Genomic DNA, 23,029 nt, shown 5'->3' with positions numbered 1-23,029 from the left:
AGACACACCCTACTCTCCCCTGGATGGGGCACCAGCCACTTCTCAGCACCCTAAGGGAAGGGCCCTGGGCGCTGGAGGACGCAGGGCCGCTGGGTCATGGCACAATCGCTGTTTAACCTCGTTCCCCCCATGCTCCTTTCACCAGCCCTGAGAATAATGCTTCTTTATGGCCACTCAGAGCCTCACATCGAGCCCAACTTCCCTGCGGGACAGTCACAATTCCGGGGGCCTGGGGAAGATTGACTTTAAATAAAGCTCTCTACTCTCATTTTCCCATCTGCTAAGGGTTTCATTCCACTTAGGCCTCTTGAGACCATGAGATCAGCTTCACTTGACCTTCCTGGTGTCCCTGACCAATGCGTTCCCTCTGATTCCCCAGCTGTCATCACCTGGCAGAGCAGAAAGAGGAAGTCAAGCCGTTACCCTCTCCAGGCTGTTTCCCTAATGACTGATTTTCTTGCCAGTTAGCACCTAAGCCTTTTGCAGCCAGACCTTATGCTATTGCTAATTTTAAAATAATGGTAAGACAGCTGAGCTAAATTCTTCTGCTCTGGTTTCTAAGCGATGGCTCTTGCCAACTTCCAACTCACTTATAAGGTGTGATTAGAAATAATGAAGCTGATTATTTAAACAAATGCCTCAGAACACATTCTTTTTTTTTTTTTTTGAAAGACAAAAGTCAGCCAAAAAGAAAGCAAAAGGGCTTGACCTGTACTTAGACTTTTAGAAAATAAAGTATCAAGAATCACTTTATTTTAAATGCTACTACACTAAGATGATCAAGATAAACTGAGTCGGGCTTCCCTGGTGGCGCAGTGGTTGAGAATCTGCCTGCCAATGCAGGGGACACGGGTTCGAGCCCTGGTCTGGGAAGATCCCACATGCCGCGGAGCAACTAGGCCCGTGAGCCACAACTACTGAGCCTGCGCGTCTGGAGCCTGTGCTCCGCAACAAGAGAGGCCGCGATAGTGAGAGGCCCGCGCACCGCGATGAAGAGTGGCCCCCGCTTGCCGCAACTAGAGAAAGCCCTAGCACAGAAACGAAGACCCAACATAGTAATCAATCAATCAATAAATCTTTAAAAAAAAAAAAAGATAAACTGAGTCTTTATAGGGTTTAATATCATGCACCTATGCGGCTTAAAAAAACCTGTTACTATTCAGTCTTTTACTAAATCTTATTGATTTTTACACCAACCACTCTTTTATGATATACAATTATCTGAAAGTGTTTGCAAATAGTCACCTTGAAAGGCCCTATGATTCAAATTTGTTTCGACATTTTTGAGCACTTTAGACTAGACCCGCTACTTGTGCGCTTTTGATGGTCCCTGTGTGGTCGGACCACCGTGTGAGCCCTGTAGGTCCCCCTGAGCTGCCAGGCTGAGCACCCACTGGACTGGCCACCACTGGGGAGAAAGGGGGATCCCTCAGACCTGAGGTTGAAACAGAAAAGCCCTACGAGAAATCGCTCTCAGCCTTGACCATCAAAGGACAAATGAGCAGCCACACAGAGGACAGTGGGCAGGAGCCCTCCACGCAGAGGCCGCTGGGAAGTGGAGATGAAGCAAGACACACCGGCACAGTGCCTGCCGTCTCCCCGGCCCCACGACAGAGGCCTCCAAGGGAGATGAGAAGATGACCAATACTCAGCCAGTCCTCTTTCAGATGACAGACAGGAGAACAGGCAGGGTGTGTGGAGGCGCTGACAAAGGCCTGAGTCCAGTGCAATGGGAGGTTTAGATCCACTGAGACACCTAGAGAGGACCTCCTGGAGGAGGTGACGTGTGAGCTAGGACTTGAAGGATCGAAGAGTTTCTCCAGGCCGGGAAGGACAGAGTCTGTTTACAAGAAGAGGGAAAGACAGGCAAATGCAGGGAGAACTCAAGCATAGTTAACAGGACGTGATCTCATGTGGCTAGAGTATTGGGCACATGGCAGCAGGAGGTACGAAGGCAGGTGAGCCTGGAAAGGAAGACGAGAACCCTCTGTGCCAGGCTGACGTGGAGGGCTTTGTCCTGCAGGCAAAGAGGAAGGAGCCATCTGTCACGTCAGGGCCTGGGCACGCTTCAGTCCATCTGTTCCTGTGACGTGGGCAGGTGGGTTGCAGGAAGGGCCTGGCACAAGACCTCCTGCCCTGCACTGTGGCAGAACAGAGCCTGGAAAAGTCAGAGGCCTGCAGGGGCTGCCCCCGGAGGTATGTCCAGGCCAGGGACCGGGCATCTGAGAGGGCGATGAACTTGCTGTGATGGGAAGCAAAGGCAGAGGCTCCCCAAAGCTCAGGTGAGCAATGGCCATCACGGGATATCCAGCTGTGCCCCTAGATGCCCACCAGGAAGGATTCCAGGTGGCACCAGAGAAGTTCCCTGATCGTAACTCAGAGCAAGGACCAAACCCCAGGCGCTGAGCTGAGCCAACAGAGTGCGGTAGAAAACGTAAACCCTGTGGGCCCTTAGGGGCCATCCCTGGGGTACGAGACCTCACGTCTGCCTATCAGCGGAGGAGGCTCAGGGAGTGCCAGCTACCCCAGAGCCCCCTCCTCAGCCCTCGCACCCCAAGCCTGGCTGCACAGGAAGTCACAGCCCCCAAAGTCAAGCACACCGGCCCTTTGGATATTAAGGATTTTACTGCTAATCACTCCCCAAATCCAGAAGTGTTCATTTAGTAAACCGTTGCGTGCTCGCTCTGGGGGAGCCACTGCGCGTGGTGCTGGGGGACAGACAGGGATGGTGTAGCGCAGAGATGACGAGCCCCCGGATTTGGCAGTCCAGGGTAGGGAAGGCGGGGCGGGGAGAGCAGAGGGTGCTGCAAGAGCACAAAGGGGGCCCCAGCCCGAGGGAGGGGACGCACCAAGCATCCCCTAGAAGAGCCACCCAAAGACCAGCAGGAGTTCACCAAACAAAGGGCACTCCAGGCAAAGGAACAGAAGGTACAAAAGTCTGCAGGGGAGAGAAGGTCCTAGAAATCCCAGACACTTGCAAAGGTCTCCTAGTCACTGCCTTGTCTAAGGGAGATGGTGTGTCCCCGGCTCAGGCCAGCCCGGGGGACTCAGACTGCCCGGGTTCATGCTTCAGCTCCTCCCTCAGGAGCCGCGGACGCTGGCAGGTTCCATGAGCCTCTGGGCCTTGGGTTTCAGGCAGTCAGAATAATGCTCACCACAAAAGATGGGCTCCATGAGTATCGATGACTCTTACTTGTCACTGAAACGTGAGAGCTGCCACTGCCCGGGCTGAGAGGAGCGGGGGTCCAGGTGAGGACAGGGCGGGGCGAGCTTGCACCTGGACCCCGGGCAGTGGCTGAGTCACGAGGCCGGGAGGCACCGCCAGCACCTCACTCCACTCCTGGACCTTTAGGTGCAGAGGTGGAGGTGGGGGAAGGCAGGTGGAGGTGGGGGAAGGCAGGTCAGGCCTGCCCCTCGGTTCCTGTCCCTCGCCCCTGACCAGACTCCGGCTCCAGGCTCTGCCACCTGCCTTCCTGCGCATCGGCAGCCGCGTGGACCTTTCCTCACCCGCCACGGCCCCTCCAGTTCCCGCCCCACCCCTCTGGCCCTCTTGGTTTGGGAGAACCCTCCGCTCTGCACAACAGCCCACCCCCCGCCGTTGGTGGCTGGCCCTGCAGGAGAGGAGGGGATTGCACCCTTGCCCTGCCCCCCATCACCAGAGTCCTGTGGCTCCGGGAGCCCAGGTGACGGGGGAGGCCAGGGATGAGGTCTGGGGCAGCGGGCAGTTGCCACAGAGCTGGGCAGCGCAGGCCCGAGGACAGGAATGGAGTAGAGCACGGTGACCCGCGGGTCCAGGGTGAAGGGCCAGAGCCCTGCGCAGAGGCCCCGCTTCTGCTCTGCCAGCCGCAGGAGGACTTCCCCAGCCCTGCCGGCCGAGCCCAGGGTTCTCCATCCCGGGGAGAAGGGTGGCGCTTCCTTCGGTCATTCAGGAAACATTGAGTACATCCCAGTGCCCGGCACTGCTCGGGGCCCTGCAGAGTCAAACTAGCCCCACCCGCATGGAGCTGATAGTCCAGAGCTTATTGCCTTCAGGCCAGCAGGGGAAGCGCCCTTCATTTGACCATGGAACCTGTCCTAGGGTGCAGAGTGGCGGCACAGTGGTCCCCACACCTCCTTCTTTCCTCTCTTCCTGAGCCCCAGGAACGAGATGCCCCTTAGGCAGCCCTTCTCCCAGCCTCACAGGCTACTGGCTTCTGATGGTCCTTCGTCTTCCTTCCAAAGCATTTTTACTGATTTCTATTAAAAAAAAAAAAAAAAAATGAGGTTGGACCTTAAAAGAGTGGGCAATGCATCAATGCATGGTGAACAAAGGTGGTCCCTGGAGGAAAACAGCCTGCTGTACCCCCAGCCAGCCCCCAGAATTACCACCCACCCCTCCCAACACACCTGAGAGCCCGCCCGGTCCCAGGGACGCAGCAGGACCCCATGAGGGCTGGGGCCCCCCTGTGGGTTCTAGGCAGCCTTCAGCCTTGAGCAGACCCTGCCCAAGAACTTGATCCCGCCCAACAGAGAGCGCCCGGGTCACAGGCACAGCTGTGTTTTATGGCACCATTCACGTGTTGGGTGGAGCACGGTCCCAGACTGGCAGGAGGGGGTGCGCTGCCACCTGGCCAGGCGAGGGGAGGGTGGAGCAGGCTGGGAAGGGAGGCAGGCAGTCTCCTTGCTGCGCTCCACACTGGACTGCACCCCCGCCGGCCTCTCAGGTCCCCCAAGGCCCAGGTCCGAGCCCACACCCTGCTGCCGGCGAGCGTTGGCCCCAGTGCTGTGCCCCGAGGGCCACCGCGGCCCCTCCAGTGAAGCCCGGAGCTGCGCACTGCCACCTACCCGCAGCACTCACACTGCTCAGTCACCGACCATCCTGAGCCGGACTCCCCTCACGTGGACCAGCGACACCCACCTCTGCGGGTTGTTAGCGGTTAAGTGACACAGCCGGGCAGGTGGAACCATCGTAAATGGAGCCACTGTGACCGTTGTCCTCCGCCCACTCTCAGATCTCAGGGGTGGCTCCTGGTAGGGACCTGGCACTGGTGTCTCGGCCACGCCGGAAGCTCCTTCAACCGGACTGAGCAGACCAGCCCCTGGGCACCCATGTGCTTCCATCGAGGACAAGCACGGAGAGGTTTCCCCTCTGCTGGGCCAGCCCCCACCCTGAGCACAGATGTGTGCGTGTACACACACACACACGCACACACACACTCACTCATCCCTGGAAGCGCACACATCAGGCCTCCAGGCCCAGGCAGGGCACTCCCCTGGAGGCGGGCAGCTGACTGTGGACGCCGGCATGTGCCCCAGAGAATAACCAGTGTCCAACGTGATACAAAGCCTAGGGAGTGCGGGCCAAGGTTTCACCTCCTCTCCTCCCCACGCCCAGCAGCACGGGGCCCTGACTCGCTGCGCCGGCCCTCAGCCCCTCCCGCAGGCTCTCCCAGGCTCCCCCAGCCCTCACCGCCACACCTGGACAGAGTGCTGAGAATCGGGGCTGAGCTCCCAGATGAAGATGCTCTAAGGACAGGACAGTTGGTAAGAAGGATGGAGAGAGTGCCAGATGGAGAGATGGGGAGCGGGGACTTGGCCCAGCACCTCGGCCCCCGCATGCCAAGTGCAGCGAGCTTCGTCTGTCATTTTATTTCTCACCATCAACCTCACGGGGGCCTCTGCCAGTGTCCGGGGCTGAGATCCTGACGGTGTCCGCTTGTGCCCGGAATCCGTGAGCTGACACTGAATCTAGGGCATCCCCCCAGCTAGAACCCCACCCCACGCCCACACACATCAATCCACCAGGGAGGCCTGCGTGTGCGCTCCCAAACCACGAAGAGATGCATGCTCACACGCACGTGTACACCCGCGTACACATGTGCCAGATCCTGTCGCACAGAGCTGCCCTTTCTGCCTGGCCCACCTCTCTGTGTCACCCCTCCCCACCACCCGGGGTCTCATCCTTCTCCCCACCTCTACTCCCCGTGCCCATCTTCCACGCCCTGTCCCCCAGGGCACACTGAACTCACAGGGACCCCTCCCTGGTCACACCCCCTGGCAGGGGAGCCAAGGCCCCGGTGCAGAACCACCAGGAACTTCTCTGCTACCCGCTCTGGGAAGAGGGCACCCTCCAGGTGGCTCAGAGACCAGGGTCTCCCCCCAACACCCTCCCCATCCCGGGCACGGGTGGTAATGGGCTCCGGTCAAAGCAAGGTTAACACACCCACCTCAGAGGGTCAGGGATTATAGGATTAAGCGACCCTGGAGGCCTTGGGCAGCACAGTTGCCCATCGGCTCCTCCTGCTGGCTGGCAGCTGCCCTACCACGACCACTGCACAGCAGCTCCTCTGAAAGGCTGGGTGTTCGCGCAAGACCGGCAGGGCACGTGCACACGCGCACACGCGCACACCCACGAGCACACGGACACACACGGCCACCACCCTTCACTGGCCCCAGGACATCTGTTCCGACTTGCTCCTCCGATAATGGGAATGAGCCGCCCTGAAACTTCCACCCTCTTCAGGCAGCTCCTCTGGTCGAGGATCACAGGTGACCAAGTGATGGAGGTGATGGAGGTGAGGCCCGTCTGGAGCCAGACACCAGGGGGCGGGGGCTCTGGTCAGGGTTGAGAAAACCAGCGTGCCCAGAGTTGGTTTGCTGTGGGGGGGCCAATTATATAGGATCCGTGTGAGTCTGAGTCAAGGTCAAGATAAGGCCAAGTTGGGGGCTTGGCCAAATACAGCCCCAGGTTAAAGTCAGTACGGGCCGGGCTCATGAGCTGTGTGAGGGAAGAGTACAGCGCATCTGTACTCTGACAGCAGTCAGCCTGGGGACAGCTTTGGGGGCCAGTGTGCCACCCAGGAAGCCACCAAGACCCTGAGGGGCGGGACCCCAGGCCTGGCATCCCATTAGGACAACCTCTATATGTAAAAGAGTCCAGGTGGCTCTCTGCCCTCCTGAATCCAGGACCACATGGAAGCAGGGCCCTCCGGAGGCAAGAGGTCCTGGAGGTGACTTGTGTCAGCCCCGAGGGAGCACCCCAACTGCACAGACTCCACACCCAGACGTCGGAGCTGCCCCTGCAGGCCCTGTGCACACAGACAGATCGGCCTGGATTCCCTCAGAGAGGCCAGTGCGCCGGACGCTATCAACGTGAACGTGGGACACGGCGTGCCGATGGTTGCACCCTCCGAGCACCCCTGGAGTCTCCTCAGGATAATTATTTATTATTCATAGTCGTCATCAGCATCTTCATTAATTATTCATATGATCCTTAATTATTATCCTTAACAATAAGAGCAGTAAATAGCAGAAAAGTCCTTGAGGTGCCTGAGGCCCAGGGCCGGGTGCCGCCGGGCAGTTAGACCAGCTACTGCCCCCAGGGCAGTGAGGGGACCACAGACCCCCATCCACTGCCCGGCCCTGTCCCTGCCCCTGCGCCCCGCCCCCCACCAACGGGGCCCAGGGGACCGCAGGAGGAGATGGTCCCAAGGGCTGGAGGAGGGGCTGTGCCTTCCTATTCCTCTCCCGTCAGCGGCCAGGGCCTCCCGGGCAGGTCCTCCACAGGAGGGGCCCAGGCAGTGCACTGAACCCTGGGTGAGCCATGTGTCCACACTGGGCAGCCCCACTAACTTCCCGGGTCCGAGCCGTGTCTGTGCAGGGGCTGGGAGGTGAGGGCCCCCAGCTGGCCCGGCAGGGAGAGGCGTCGAGCAGGGCCGTCTTGGGGTAGCTCCTCGCACGCCACGAACTGGGAAACCTGCAAAGAAACCGGAGTGTGAGAAGCTAGAAGCCAAGGGGCAGGGGAGGGTCAGAGGATAGAGAGGGTCAGGAGACCCTGGTGACAGACAGACAGAAGAGGCCTGGAGGGCACAGGAGAAGGACCAAGGCAGACAGAGCAGGACCCCAACCTGCCCTGGGAGAAACGCGCTCCGGGTGGGCAAGAGCCAGACCAGGCATCTGGGGGCCTTGGGAGCTTCTGCCTGACGCGGGGAGAGCCTGAGGCCACAGCCGCTTCCCTCCCCAGGGAACATGGCCGCTGGATTCAAACCCAATCCAGAATAAGGGGCCCTGAGCTGGCATAGAAGCTGTACAGAAAGAGAGACAGGGTTCTTTCCTCCAATCTAGAAAGAACTCGAGGACCTAGAAACAGAGGCAGGCGGGCGGCCAGGCCTCGGAAGGCCAGGGAGAGTGCCAGGGCAGGCAGGAGGGGCTTTGTGGGTGCAGACGAGTCTGCTGTGAGATCTCTGCGGAGGAGGCTGTGAAGGGAGACTGGCACATTTGCTGACGTGGGCCCTGGTGTCTGCAAACAGGAGCAGGTGGCAGATGGGAGGGGGGAGCAGACGCCAGAGGGAGGGGGGAGCAGATCCCAGGCCACCTCTTGTCGCCAGAGGAGCCCATTCTTGAGACCCAGACACAGCTGTCCTGTCAGGAGGCCAGGAACACACGTGTCCTCTTAGGAGAGGACAAAGAGCAACAGAGGCCCATCTCTGGCAGGAGGGGAGAGATGCGGGCCGGAAGTGCTAACCTGGGGCTTAGCCAGAGCCTTCAGGACAACCCTGCAAAGCGCTGAGCATGACAGTCAACGGTTGGCAGTAGAACCAGACCCAGGGGGTATCAGTCGCAGTAGGGGCTTGGGACCCTATCCCAAGGGCATGCTGGCACCCAGCACCCACCGCCAGACCCCTGGCTCAACAGTCCCTCCACCCACAGCCATGACACAGGCACCCTGAGTAGATCTGGCCATTCAGGTGACACTAGGGGAGCGAATGCCACTCGGCCTCCTGGCTTCCTGGGCCCAGCTGTCTGGGGGCTTTGTTGGGGGCTCTCCTGCCTTGCTCCGTGCTTGCAGCTCCTAGGGCAGCCCTCCTCCAGCAGTACAGCCTGGGAGGAGGGTAGGAACAGGGTGGGAGGAGGCTGGGGCCCAAGGCCAAGCAGAAAGGGCAGCAAAGCAGGTCTGGGGTGGAATTGGTGCAGAAGAGGCAGGGCTGGGGTGCTTGGAACTTACCTGAGAAAGCGAGTCCAGGGTGAGGGTAGGGATGGGGCTGACGGGCAGCAGAGGGGAGGTGGAGGTGGGGCCGGGCCCCGGGGTGGTCACAGCACTGTAGGCGGGCGGGACCAGCGTCATCTGCCTCTGCAGCAGCTGCAGGACGGTGGCCATGTCTGCACTCAGCCGGGTCTCCAGCCTGGGGCAAGAAGGAGGAGGATGTTCTGGGTCTCAGGGAAGTGGAGACGCCAGTGACTGTGGCTTCAGGACTACCCTATGGACAGCCAGCTGGTCAACCCCAGGTCCACTCTTCATTCTAGGTGTGGCAGCCCCTGGCTCGGCTCTGAATGCAAGGAGAGGGTCAAGCTGCTGGACACGTGGACAGGCCTAGACAGAGCAGACACCCACTTCACCCTACAACACTGCCCGAAACCCACAGACCACACTGCAATACGCCCGTGCCCCGCCCCTACTAGCCCGCCCCCCCAGACACACACCGCTGGGCCTAGGCTGATCCCAGGGACCACCCTCACCTGCTGAGCTGCCTCTGGAGGGCGTCCAGCCTGCTCTCCACATCGCCCCGGGGCCGTCGGCCAGGGCTGGAAAGAGGGATGTTGAGGAGGCTGGGGGCGGGGGCGGGGCAGCGAGGCAGCTCCTGGTACTGGCGGCCCCGGCTGTCCCCCCAGAAGCTGAAGATGTTGGACACTCCTGAGAAGGCGCCTGGAGCCAGAGAGCTGGGTTGAGGCCGGGACAGAGGCCACGCCCCCCCCCCGCCCGCCCAGGGGGCCCTCGCCCTACCTGACAGTGGGTTACAAGTGTCGCTGCTCTTCTCGCCATCCTCAGTCAGGGGGTCCCCACCCGGCGGCTCTCCGGGGGGCCTGGGGCTGGAGAAGGGCACCAGGCGGAGGGGGCTGGAGCTGCGGCCTGGGCCCTCATCCTCACTGCTCTCAGGGCTGGAGGGGCCGCTGGACAGGCTCTCCCCCCACGGCCCCCCCTGCCGGCCCCGGCCACTCGGCCCTGCCCCCGCCCGGCTCGGCCCCAAGGCCGACACCTCCCCTGGCTGTTCCGGGTCTGTGGGAAACAGAGAAGGGGCCTCAGAGCAGGCAGGAGGCACGGAGGGGAGGGGAGGGGAAGGGAGGGGAGAGGAGGGGACTGGAGCAGGTCTGGGAGACGACTGTGGCTGGACGCCCTGGTTTGTCCCCAGTTGTTTCTTCCGCTCTCTTTCCCCCACTTTCAAGGGGACTGAGAACTCCGAGGGCGGGACCAGGTCGTCTGTGACCGCTGGCTGCCCAAGCACGGGCAGTGGCACTGCTGAGAGGGGCTCTCACTGCTGGGACCCCGGGCCCTCAGCCCCCGTGCTGGCCTCCTTGCCCTCCTTTGTCCTGTCTTTCCTCCCCTCATCAGTTCAAAGCAGTGCCCACCAGGACGCCAGCCGTGTGAGGACCAAAGAAACTTAGGCACGCCCCTGTCTTGGAGTGTGGAAGAGGGCTTCCTGGAGGAGGCGACATTTCAAGTGGGCCTGAAAGGATGCGGTGATGGGGGGGGGGGGACACTGAAGGTAGGGCCGGATGGTCTGTGTAGCCTGGGGGGAGCAGACCCGCCGGACCCCGCGCTCCGCCCTCCGCCCCGCCTCCTCTAGACCCCGCCCCCCGCCCGCCTCCCGGCTCACCTGGACCCCGCCCCCTCCCCGCCCCCCGCCTCACCCCTGTCAGTGCGCCTGCGGAAGGACAGCTTGCGTTTGCGTTGCCGGTGGAAGCCGCCCTCCAGCTCCGCGCTGCCGGGAGAGCCGGGGATCATGTTGGTCTGGAACCGAGAACGGTGTCAGGGCCCTTCCGCGCCCACCCGCCATGCCCGGTCCCGGCCAGACCCCCTCCCGAGCAGAGAAGGTGGGGCTGGGAGGCCGGCTCTGGGGGTGTGAGCTCTGCCCCAGGACCGGGGCTGAGGCTGGGGCGTTCACAACCTGGTCTGACCCAGATACCATCTGACAGACAGGGAAACAAGCCCAGAGAGAAGGTCACCCAGCGTGCAGCCAGCCGCGCGGCCCACTCACATCCCGCAGGTTGAAGGTGATCTCCAGGCTGGACCAGAAGTGGTCAGAGAACTCGGGGTACATGTCCAGCACCTCCAGCAGGTCATCCCGGTGGATCTTGTGCAGGTCACAGTAGGTGAGGGCCCGCACGTCCCCGTTGGACTTCCCAGGGCGCGCATACAGGTTCAGAGGCTCTCCGAAGATGTCATTCTTCCCTGGAGGCCACCGAGAGGGGGGCTCAGCCCCTGGGGCGGCAGCAGAGGCAGCAGGCACCTGTCTTCCAGGCATTCTCACCCTGGCCGGCGCCTCCCCTCATTCTGGTCACGGGCTGCGGGGCCCCAGCCCCCAGCGCCAGGGAAGCATCAACCAGCCCATCCTCCCCCAGCTCGCAAAGGCAGGACGCGTGCAGTGCAGTGCCCTGAGGGTAAAGGGCCAGGAACCTTGTGCCCCCCAGCTCCTGGGCCAGCCAGCAGCTCCAGCCCGGATGCCCAGCTCTGCCCGTGGCCCTGGCTTCCTCCTTGGGTTCTAACTCCTCTGGTACCCCCCAAAGCCCATGTCCCAAACACCCTCCTGGCCAAACACTGCACCCCCATAAACAATGTTCTTCAAGCTACAGATCAAACACAGTAGTGAATCAAGACCAGCATTTTGTTTACTGAAAGAAAACAGGATAGCATAGCTTAGCACAGCATAGAACAGAAAACACCAGAATGTAGTTAAGGCGACTGTTGTTTAGCAAAACTTTGGTTTCACTTGTGTTTGGGGTGTTTGTGGCATGAGCATGTGTTTATGCCAAACTGAGAAATAAAAATCTATAAAGAACCCCCCGTGGCACATCTGCCCTGAGGTGTCCAGGGCCAAAGGAAGGACAGGCAGAGAGAGGGCAGGAAGTCCCAGTGCCCAGGTACACCTGCCCACGTGCACAGGTAGGGCAGAGAAGAAGGAGTGTGAGGGGAAGAGGGGCAGGACTCCCTTTGCTTTGGAGGCGAAGGCTTGGTTGTACTGCCTGAGGCTGCAGGGAACCACGCGGCCCTTAGTAAAATCAGCTGCACAACCTCCCTCCACTGTCTACCTTGGAGTATCTGGATTTGGTCCTGTTTTAAGGAACAAGAGTGTCACTGCCCGTGAGGAGACCCTGAAGGGAAGCAGAATCTGGAAACCCCCAGAGTCCTTTTCACCGACCCCTTGGAAGGCCTGAGCTTGGGTGAGTTAAAGGAGCCCAAGGTCCCTGTGGGTAGTCCCGGGGCCACAGCCCCTAGGGCTGTGTCCTTAACGGGCTGGGACCTCTCCAGGCCTCGGCAGGCACCTCGGGCCCAGCTCCCGGTCCCTGCCGTACCCAGGATGGCCACGACAATGTCGCCCCGCAGGATCTCAATGGAGCCCCGGGAGATGAAGTAGAGGGCGGTGAGCAGGTCCCCAGCGTGCACCAGCGTGTCCCCTGGCGGCGCGTGCGTTGTCTTGAACTTCATGGCCAGGGCCCGCAGGCAGCCCTTGGTGGCCCCTCGGAAGGGCTTGCAGTGCTGCAGCAGCGAGCGATTCAGGTGCAGGCAGATGTCGGCCTGCAGGCACTCGGGGAAGCCCTTCAGCACCTGGAGACAGGGGGCAGCTCAGCATGCCCTCTCCCGGAACCCCACGCCCACCCCCACCCGGAGATCCAGCGGGGAGCACCAGGGCGTCCGGTATCAGGGGAAGGACCTGGGTGCCCACTCCAGCTCCACCCCTTCCAGCCGTGCACCCTTGGGGACGACGCCTCACTGCTCTAACCTCCACGTTCTCACGTGTGAGGCTCGGAGACCAGCTCCTGCCTGGGGCTGTCATAAGGATTAAACACGATCACCCAGAGCCTGGTCTAGCGCCTGCCGCAGAGTGACCGCTCACCCAGTAAACGAGCTCCATGGGCAAAAGGAAGGTAACGCTCCTCTCAGGGTCCTGCCTGGCACTAACTGGGACCACCTGAACCACGGAGGGTGACTCTGGCGGTCTGAGACGCGCCCGCTACGTCAGGAGAAGTCCCCACCATCACGCTGCTCCCTCCAGCCCACCATCAGCCGGAGGCCAAGCCCAGTGGCCTCACCGCATTCATGTCGATGCCATTGGTGTAGGACCAGGCGTGCTGGAAATACTCCTCGAGGCGCTGGCGCAGCGGGTTGGGGATCTGGTGGAAGCGGATGAACTCACGCACCCGGAGCATCTGCGTGTGGTAGCGGGCCGTGCCCGAGTACAGCCGCTGGATGATGGCCGACACGTTGCCGAAGATGCTGGCATACATGAGGGCTGGGGGCGGGGTGAGTGGGGCCGTCAGCATCTGAGGGACCCCGCCCGCCCCTGTACTGGCTCAGCAACACATGCAGTCACGTCTCATGGTAAGCGCACACGCGAGACGCACAAACACAAGCGCCCAGACACACACCCCCCTCGGCTCTGCCCTGCGCCTCTACCCTGGTGTCCCAGCCCCAAACATGCCACGATGCAGGCCCCTGGGGTCTCTAAGTCCCAGGGCCCCACTCTGGCTCCTCTAGCACCCTCCCTCTCCTCTGTCTCGGGCTCTTCCCAGACCCCGGGCCCCCGGCTAGCCCCCCGCGCCCGCCCCGGGGGTGCACTCACAGCCGATGAGCATGACACAGATGGAGAAGATCTTCTCCGAGTTGGTGTTGGGTGAGACGTTGCCGAAGCCCACGCTGGTGAGGCTGCTGAAGGTGAAGTAGAGGGCGGTGACGTACTTGTCCTTGATGGAGGGGCCGCCCAGGCCGCTGCTGTTGTAGGGCTTGCCGATCTGATCGCCCAGGTTGTGGAGCCAGCCGATGCGGGAGTCCATGTGCGGCTGCTCCATGTTGCCGATGGCGTACCAGATGCAGGCCAGCCAGTGCGCGATGAGCGCGAACGTGCACATGAGCAGGAAGAGCACGGCCGCCCCGTACTCCGAGTAGCGGTCCAGCTTCCGTGCCACGCGCACCAGCCGCAGCAGCCGCGCCGTCTTCAGCAGCCCGATCAGCTACGGGGGTCGGCGGATGTTCAGTGGGGGAGAGGGGCAAACGAGGAGCGGGGGCACTGCAGCTCTCGGGGGGCATCGGAGGTGAGATCCCCGAGGAGCTCTCCCCATAACCTCCTCAAAATAGAAGCGCCTCCCACTCACTGGGCCCAGCACGGAGCCCATTCACCTTCGTGCCAGCTCTGTGACAAAGGGCTCGCGGTTCCCAGGGCCAGAATGAGGAAACTGGGGCTCGGAAAGGTGCACCCACCCTCAGGCGCCCGGCCAGAGCTCCCACTAGCTTCCAGGGCACTTTCATGTGAACTAAAAGACAGTGGCCACTTTGGACAGACACACTGGGAAAAGGTGAGCCCTCTGGACCGCTACAGCCGGGGAGTGGCTCGTATGGAAAGGGGAGCAGGTGCGGGTTAGCTGGGGCTCTGCCATGCGTCTGCCACCCTCCTTCTGTCGCCACCCACCCCTTCACCCCGCCCCCTGCTGCCCTCCCCTTGCCCCTGCCTCCTTGCCAACCCACCTCTTCGGAGCCAGAGCCGAAGATGAGCAAGTCAAAGGGGATGGCGGCCACCATGTCGATGAGGAACCAGCCCTTGAAGTAGTGGACGGCGATGCGGCCAGGGTGGCTGACCACCTCCTCGTTGGCGTTGACGTAGGTGGTGCGGAAGTTGATGAGGATGTCCACGATGAACATGATGTCCACGATGAGGTCCACCACGGCCAGCGGCTGGCAGGCGTAGCCACAGTCGGGGGCCGGGGGGCCCTCCTCCGTCTCCTTCAGCAGGAAGGCAGCCGAGTAGGGCGTGAAGACCGCCGTGTAGATGACCAGCAGCAGGATGAGCCAGTCCCACACGGCCTTGAAGGGGCTGTAGTGCAGGATGGTCCAGCGGTGAATGCGTGGTGCCTGCAGCTTGTACTCCGGCAGCACGTCGGCCCCCAGGGACAGGACCTGAGCCGGCGGGGAAGGTGGAGGTAAGGGTATGGTGTCCAGCCAGGGTCTGGGCAGGGAGGACAGACCATGGGGCCCTCCAGGGTAGGAGCAGGTACCATCTCTGCTGGGCCCTCCAGAGAAGAGGCCAAGCAGAGTAAGCGGGGAAGCCCATGCTCAGACAAGTGGACACGGCCACTCACCAGAGTTCCCCATGTGGCACGGGACCTCCTGGCTGGCTATCTGAGTCCAGGGCACCAAGCAGTAACACCCACAAGTACTGCTCCCCACCAGCAATACAGACCGATAACTATGGATATAACTCCCACCACGCGATCTTGCCCACACCCCCAAATACCACAAACACACACACACACACACACACACACACACACACACACACGTCCCACATATGCTACAGTCTGTGTCCAGAAAATGCTCCAAGGACTACAGCTTCCGGCCTTGGCGACGTAAATGGTGGTGGTCACTGCAGTTCCTTACAAGTCCCATTGCTGGTGGCCCAGGGACTGAGGGCCTAAATGTCCTTTCATGCCTCTGGCCCAAGGATACCAGCCACCCAGCCTCAGGCCCTTTGGCATCCAGGAAAGAGAGACCATGACACTCGCTCCCCCTCCCTACTCACCCTGGCCCAGGGCAGCCATTCAGAAGTGACCACCCAGCCCAGCACCGGCTCACCTCATGTCCTGCCCCTTCATCACCCAGGCAGAGGCAGGCTCGCCATCCAGACCAGGTGGCAGCAGTCACACCACTCTTTCTCCCCAAGCCAAACTAGGAAGAGCTGAGACCACCTTTCTCGCGCTGCCCCAGGAGCCTCTGTCCGTCCCCCTGCGGCCTCCCCCTGCCCCTCAGAATCCCCAAACTCTCCCAGCTTGGCCCTGCCATCCCTGGGCAGCCAAACCCAAGGCCTCACCCACCCCCTTGAGAGCCAAGGTTGCCAGCCCTGCGGGAGCAGTACTAAGTGCCAGGGCCCCGCATCCTCAGGCCTCTGTGCTGGGGAGGGCCGTGGTGGGTGGAGCCGCAAAGACTCCCATTCATATTCAAGCTGGGGACCCCCTGGAACCACCCTCACCAGATGGACCGTGTGGAGAGCCTCTCCTTAGTGGAAGTAACTGGAAGTTAAGATGGGCCATAGTTAGGGGTTTGGCCACAGGGGCTCCAGAGGCACATGATGGGTGGGGTGGGCAGCTGGGGCCTGGGGCAGGGGAAGGGGCACGTGGCTCCTAGGCCCCCGCTTCCGCCCTGCCTTCAGCCCGAGCCCCTTGCTCCTTAAGGCAGAAAACATGGGCGGTGACCTCTCAGGGGTCAAGTGGGGACTGAGAAGGGCCCTCACAGACGAGGAGGCAGAAGAAGGTTCCTGGATGGGGTTCCTCACCACACCTGAGAGGCCAGGCCCCCCGAGGCTGTGCCGAACCACACCTGACGAATGGGGTCCTGCCCCCTACCTGCGTCGGCCCACAGCAGGACCACCACCGCCGAGTCCACAAGCACACGTGCCGGGGGCAAGCCCGGGGCACGAGACCCGGAGCCGCAGACCTCCTCTTACAGGGGCCACCGGGCTCAGCTCTGCAACCTCTCGCCGCACGGCCTTGGGCCGGTATATAACCTCCCCTGTTACATAACCTGTTGTCACACAGAATCCTAAAGCTCATTTAAGCCAAACCCCGGGTCCTCACCTGTGGCTGGGAAGAATCCCGCCCCCCCATCCCTGTCCCCCAGCTGGGCGGAGCACAAGAGCCAAGGCAGAGAGTTTAGGTGCTGGTGGTGGCGACAGGGGTGGGATTCGCAGACCCACCCGGGAGCCGCCTCCAACTCCCCCTGCCATCCTGCCTGAGCTGCTCCTGGCTCTCTGACAGAAGCCCCCCGGGGGGTGCAGAGGTGGCTCCCAGGAGGCGCCTATAGAGTCAGCAGCCTGGGGGACCACAGCATAGCCACCAGCACCTCAGGCTGCCCCAGAAGAGGTGGACCAGGCGCCCGGCTCAGCCCGCCCTCACCACTCATCCAGTGGCCTCTGACCCCAGCCCCCCAACCTGGACCCCTGAAGCAGCCCACGCCTCCCTCGCCCGCCGCAGGGTCCACTCACAACACACAGAGTGCTGGAGCTGGGGAGCCCCAGCGCCTCTGTGCCAGGCCCGGCTGCGGCCCGCTCGCTGGGGGAGGTGGGGTGGGAGTGGGAGCGGCTCCTCTCCTCCCCCGTCTCCCCGCCATCCTCTCCGGGCGCCCACTTCGCTCCTGTTCTGCCCTCTCCTCCTTCTGTGTTTCAAGCTAGAAGGCTGGGCCACGGAAGCCCAAGGAGAAGGGAAGCCCTGGCAAGAAAAACACCGTCCACCTAGGCCCAGCGGGTCTGGAGAAGCGCGAGCAAGCTGGAGCCAAGAGTGGGATGAGCGGGGCCACAGCCCCAGGGCTCCCCAACCCATCCTGCATCTCAGAAGCGCTCCCCCGGCCTGGAGCCAGAGCCCTCTGGGCCGCACCCATCTCGGTGCCCCCGCCCCGGAGGGAGGGGGAGGGGCTGGGGGGATCACCTACCTCCTGGGCCACCAGGCTGGAGATGCGCACGGCCCGCCTCACCCGGCCTTTCTGGGCCCTGGGCTGCAGAGCCCCTGTCCTGCTCGCCTTCCCCGCTGGGGCCGCCATGGAGGACTTGGCTCCCCCCAGCTTGCCTGCCCGGGGCCCCGAGGGCCCAGCCAGCGCCTCACCTGCAGCTCAACAGCAGCCTCAGCCCGGGCTGCGCCCCAGGCGCTGGCGGCTTGGCTCCCAGGGCAGCCTCTGGCACGAAGCCAGGGTCACTGGGGCTGGGCCTCGGGGCTGGGGTCACCCTGGCAGTGAGCGTGGACAGCAGCCCGCCCGGCTCAGGCTGCCCATGGCCCCGTGGTGCGGGCCCCGCTGCCAGGGTGCCGCGCTCTGCCCGCTGCCAGCCCAGCAGCGGCCCGGGCACCGCGGTAGGAGCCTCGGCTCCTCCAGCCGGCCCCTCCTCCTCCCAGGTCCCCACCCCGGCCCCGACACCGGGCTCCCTCGCCCCGCCCGCCGGCCAGAGGCCCCCTCCCCCTCGGCCCGCTCCGGGCTCCTGCTGCAGCCACTCCCGCAGCCCGTGCCCCTCCCCCTCCCCGGCAGCCCGGCCTGTCACCGCAGATTAATGGTCTCCCCGACACCCCCGCCCCGCCGGTCCAGTGCCCAGCCAGCCAGAGTCACACAGACACCCAGAGACGGAGCGACCGCCCGGTGACCAAAGAGCCAGGAGCACACGCTCACGCTGGCACGCACAGACCACAACACGACAGCACACGCTGTGGGCACAGGGGCAGGGCAGCCGGCAGGGCTCCAGGTGAGGACAAGAGAGAGGCAGGGGTGGGAGGGGCTGAGGGCTAGGCAGCCAAATATGGGGCCTAGGGTGGGGGGAACGTTCTGGAGTCAAGGCCAAGGGGCCGGAGACCTGGCAGGGACCCAGAGAGCCAAGGCGGCCGCGGGAGCGGGGCCAGGAGGAGGGCTGAGGAGGCCCACGGCAGCCCACGGACAGCTCCCTCACTCGGGCCGACTCAGGGAGCCCGAAGGAGCGGGAGGGGGCGATGCGACTGAGGCGAGACAGGTGTGGCACGGGAGCCCCCTCTGTCCCTGGCTTCTCAGTCCTGACCTTCCCCCACCCCACCGCCAGGCCAGGACGGGAAGGAGCTGGGATGGACTGGGCAGTGGGGGTGGTGCAGACGATCCTGCTGCCAAGAGGGGGCAGGAGACCAGGCTGGCCCTGCCACTGGGCAGTGTTGGGCAATGCCCCCCAGGGCTGGCAATCTTCTCTGGTCTGAGATTCAGGGACTTTACCCGTCTGTTGTCTGTGCCCCCAAATCCATATCCTCCCCTCCCGACTTGGGAAGGAAACTCTCCTCTCCCGTGGTTTGGGGACAGGGGTGGGCACCTCTAGGCCACCCTGGCCCTAGCACTGGGTCCCCACCCTCTGCCTGGCTCATCACATTGGCCTAGAAGAATCAGGACCCCCAACCTTGACCTCTGTGGCCCCTTCTAACGTGAAACCTCCCGTTGGTTTGCCCCCAGGACTCTGTTGTGCCCCGTGGCCACCTTCTCCCACCCACCCTCACCCTGCCAGGTGCCCGGCCTCAGCTGCCCTCTCCTCCCTGAGCCCCGCCCACCTGTCCTCTGTATCTGCCCCTCCCATGGGCACCCCCTCTCCAGTCTCCCTTGCTCCAGGATCTCTCTCGTCCCAGCTCTGAAACGCCACCCTTGCCCCCAGCCGGCACGTCCGCCACCTTCAGGAGGCCCTCACTGACTGCACCCCGCCACCCCCCCTTTTGACTACAGTCCACTCCCACTCCACTCCCTCCAAGCTCCTCCCACGTGAGCGGAGAGCCAGGGAGCTGGACACCTACCTGGGTGACCTTCTCAGTGACATTATGGGTCCGCTCCTTTATCTTGGGGGCTATGATCTCCCGGTCGCTGGTGGGCGAAGCCAGGAAGGGGTCGCCCTTGAGGTCCACAAAGTTGAGGGTGATTTGGGGAATCTTGCTAATGGTGCGGTAGCGCACGAGGTCCGAATCTGATGTGGAGTTAAGCAGGCCGCTGCGCAGGGGGTGCATGGCCCCTGGGGTGGAGGGGAAAGGGGGTCAGGGTGGCAGGCAGGCAGGGGCAAAGGCCGTCAGGTCGACGACACAGAGCTGAGGTGGAGACGGGCCCTGCAGGAGCCAGGCCGTGGGGTTCAGTGAGGCCAGCTCAGGAAACAGGGGTGGAGTCCCTGAGAAACAAGTGAGGGCAGACCGCTCCCCACCGTAAGGAAGCGCGCCTGATGCAGCTATGAGATGAGGAAGGAGAAAGAGCCTCCAGACGGTCTGTGCAGCAGGCACTGGGAACCTGCCCGAGGCCCAGGTGGTGGCAGGGACCCAGACGCCTCTCCCGCCTTCCCGACTCCCCGTGGGCATCCCCGCTCCAGGCCAGCCTGGGAGAGCCAGCTCCTCGGGCCAGCACCGGCTCTGAGAGTGGAAGAATGCAATGGGATGAATGCACGTTTAATGGAATAAAAGGCTACTTAATGGGATTAAGTAAGCGCTTAATAGGATTTCCATCTCCCAGGCACACAGGACAGGGCGGAGAGGGAGGAAGCTGAGGTCCTGGAATGGACAGGCCCGCGGGTGAGGACGCGGCCGGGCAGTTCCTGCAGGGGTGGGGCCGACCCTCACCGGTGCTGGCGTGGCGCGGCGGCGGGGGCAGCGGCCCAGCGCGCATGGCCTCGATGTCGTCGGCCGACGAGGCGCGGCGCACGCTGGCGCAGCTCTCTCGGGAGCGCGTCCGGGGCAGGCTGCAGCTGGAGCCCGAGGCGTCGGGGTTGAGGCTGTGCGCCCGGGGCGACGGGTGCGGGCCGGGCGCGCAGGCAGGCGGCGAGCTGGGGCCCACCAGCGCGCGTCGCTCCTCCGCCGGCCCGAGCCCCGCCACGTGGTTGTCCATGGCCGTCACCTCGTCCAGGGCCAGCGACTCGCTGCTGGGCGCCGCGGGCGTCAGGTCCACGTCCACCACCACGGCCCCCGGGGCACCGGCGCCGCCCGCGCTACCCGGCCGCACCGACGAATCCCGGGCGGTCAAGGCCAGCAGCGCGGGCAGCTTCAAGCGGAAGGCCTTGGCGCGGCCTGCGGGGACAGGGGAGGTGCATGGGCCCCAGCAGCCCGGGAGAGGGCCAGGCCTAGCAGCTGGAGTCCAGTCACCAAGGGGAGGAAGGAGGGAAAGTGGGAGCCCCGACAGCCGCCGGCACCCCTCCACCCCCACTCTTACTGCACAGAACTCAAGTCTCCAGAAAAGTCTAGAATGCAATCATATCTAAGACTCCGCCAATAATAAACCACCATTTCTTGAGCCTCACATCACCGGTGGTCTCTACATAAACCACCTGTGGCTCTCACAACTGCCCCCAGTGGGTATCATTATCTCCATTTTAGACTTGAGGAAATTTAGGCGTCAGTGAGTTATGTGATTTGCTGGAGGTCGCACAGTAAATGGCAGGGCCTGCATCCAAATGGAGGAGTGATGCCACGGGTTCCTGCCGTACCCTGCCACCTTGCAGGTGGCACCCATGGAATAGGTAGGGCGTTACTAATGCTGCCATTTTAGAGCTTGAGAAACCAAGAGGTTGTTTCTTTTGCCATGACTCTGAGGGAACATTTAAAATTAAACCCAAAAAGGCCATGCAGGGGGAGGAGGAGGTGTCTGAGCCTTTGAGTCATGGGAGGATGAGGTGAGGCCTGCACGTCTCCAGCCACAGGCAGCAGTCCCCTCACATCCTCTTCTCACGTAGCCAAGGCCACAGCAGGGAGCTGGCCAGTCCGGGAACAAGGACCCGAGAGAGAAATTTCACAGAGTTGAGTCCACGAGAGACGGAGCCTTGTCATGAGCAGAGGGAGCTGCCCCGAAGTGGCCAGGGCCATCAGGGAAGGGCGAATCCCCCACCCCTGCGGCTGGAGAGAGGACCACTCCCAGGGGATGCTGTGGGGGGACCCCAAGCGGGTAAGGCTATGAAACCAGCCATGATCCTGCCCCAGGGACCTGTGAATCTGGGCTCAGTCCCTCCACCGCATCTGTCCATGCTGAGCTAGAGGGGACCGGCCGTGTCCTCCATGTTCTCTCCCCCACCTCTGAAAGGATCCCCTCCGCATCCCTTCCTACAGAGCATTGCCCTTGGGCAGCCTCACGGCCCCAGGGAAGGGAAACCATGTATTCCTGCACCAGCCCAAGAGCACAGCTGCACTTACCGGAGGCCAGCCAGCTGGTGAGAGGGGCACGGTGATTGGTGTCACGGGCTGGGGACCCCACCATGTCCTTCTCCATCACCACCTCAAAGTTGAGGATGAACATGATGACAGCCCCATCTTCGTTCTTCACGGGTACCACATCCACCAGGCACAGGAAGCAGCTCCCTGCAGAGCGGAGACACGGCCACTGTGGCACCAGGCGGAATGGGCCCCCGAAACCTGAAGGGGCCTGTCCACCTCTGCCTCCCCCACGGCTCCCACACACAGTCCTGCCCCTTCTCGCCATTGCCTCCTGCCCCACCCCCTCCTCCTGCCACATGCCGGCCAGAGCTGCTTCCCTAATCTGGCACTCCAGCTTTCCGCTCTCAAAGCTCTCCCTTTCTCTCTCTGCTTGCCTTGGTTCTCCAGCCCTCTCTCCCCATGTGCATTCTCCTCACACTGGCTTCTGCTCCTTTCTTCCTGGGTTGTTTCACCTTTTTCCCTATCCTCTCATACTCTGTCTTGGCTTTTCCTCATGCAAGGCAGTGCAGCCTGGAGGTTAAGCCCACAGACTTTAAGCCCAGGATCTCAGGGTTCAGATCCCAGCTCTGCTGCCTTGTCATTGATGCATTTTTCTTACGTTTTTAACCTCCCTGTGCCTCATTTTCCTCATCTATAAAATGGGAACGATAATAATTCGTTCCTGGGCTTCCCTGGTGGTGCAGTGGTTGAGAATCTGCCTGCCAATGCAGGGGACACGGGTTCGAGCCCTGGGCTGGGAAGATCCCACATGCCACGGAGCAACTAGGCCCGTGAGCCACAACTACTGAGCCTGCGCATCTGGAGCCTGTGCTCCGCAAGAAGAGAGGCCACGACAGTGAGAGGTCCGCGCACCGCAATGAAGAGTGGCCCCCACTCGCCGCAACTGGAGAAAGCCCTCGCACAGAAACGAAGACCCAACACAGCCAAAAATAATTAATTAATTTAAAAAAAAAAGAACAGACTTGTTTAAAAAAATAAAATAAAATAAAAAATAATTCGTTCCTCATGAGTTGTAAAGATTAAATAAGTCAACACGTGCCAGCTGCCTAGGGCAGTGCCTGGCATGGGCCAAACACTAGAGACAGGTTAGCGATCACCCTCTGTCTCTCTGTCTGTCTTTGCTCCTCTTCGTTAGTACCCAACTGTTGTGTCATCCACAGAAGATAAGTTCGGAAGTTGAGAGCAAGAGCTTCAAAACCTTTAGAGCAATTTGGCATTGCCACAATATCCAAGCATGTGATTTTTGTATTTCACACAAGTATTGGTCTGTGACACGTTAGAAACAAAACTGATCCTTCACCAGAGTTGAGAAGCGCTGCTTCTAGATCTTTCATCTCTGTCTCTCGTC

General features: G+C 62.1%; 1 protein-coding gene across 4 annotated transcripts in view; it reads right to left on the bottom strand.

Annotated features, from left to right (window-relative positions):
* Positions 1–1,106: 1,106 nt before the first annotated feature.
* Positions 1,107–23,029, bottom strand: part of KCNH2 (potassium voltage-gated channel subfamily H member 2) — a 39,707-nt gene continuing 17,784 nt past the window's right edge. The window contains exons 3-16 of one of the 4 annotated variants that reach the window (XM_036864205.1): positions 21,661–21,825; positions 20,101–20,544; positions 19,297–19,508; positions 14,495–14,923; positions 13,596–13,983; positions 13,066–13,265; positions 12,328–12,580; positions 11,013–11,206; positions 10,666–10,765; positions 9,761–10,033; positions 9,496–9,682; positions 8,984–9,161; positions 7,616–7,735; positions 1,107–4,236 (exon numbers count right to left, since the gene is read on the bottom strand). In XM_036864205.1, the coding sequence (XP_036720100.1) occupies positions 4,177–4,236; positions 7,616–7,735; positions 8,984–9,161; positions 9,496–9,682; positions 9,761–10,033; positions 10,666–10,765; positions 11,013–11,206; positions 12,328–12,580; positions 13,066–13,265; positions 13,596–13,983; positions 14,495–14,923; positions 19,297–19,508; positions 20,101–20,544; positions 21,661–21,825 (3,203 nt within the window). In that variant the 3' untranslated portion in view covers positions 1,107–4,176. Of the gene's footprint in view, positions 4,237–7,184; positions 7,736–8,983; positions 9,162–9,495; positions 9,683–9,760; positions 10,034–10,665; positions 10,766–11,012; positions 11,207–12,327; positions 12,581–13,065; positions 13,266–13,595; positions 13,984–14,494; positions 14,924–17,446; positions 17,603–19,296; positions 19,509–20,100; positions 20,545–21,660; positions 21,826–23,029 lie in introns of those variants that run through there. The other 3 variants (XM_036864206.1, XM_036864209.1, XM_036864207.1) reach the window with 3 other exon arrangements.

Source organism: Balaenoptera musculus, chromosome 9 (genome assembly GCF_009873245.2).
Source record: "Balaenoptera musculus isolate JJ_BM4_2016_0621 chromosome 9, mBalMus1.pri.v3, whole genome shotgun sequence".
In the NCBI taxonomy this organism is placed as follows: Eukaryota; Metazoa; Chordata; class Mammalia; order Artiodactyla; family Balaenopteridae; genus Balaenoptera; species Balaenoptera musculus.
Note: the sequence above shows the minus strand (reverse complement) of the source record. Positions and strands in the feature narration are given on the sequence as shown.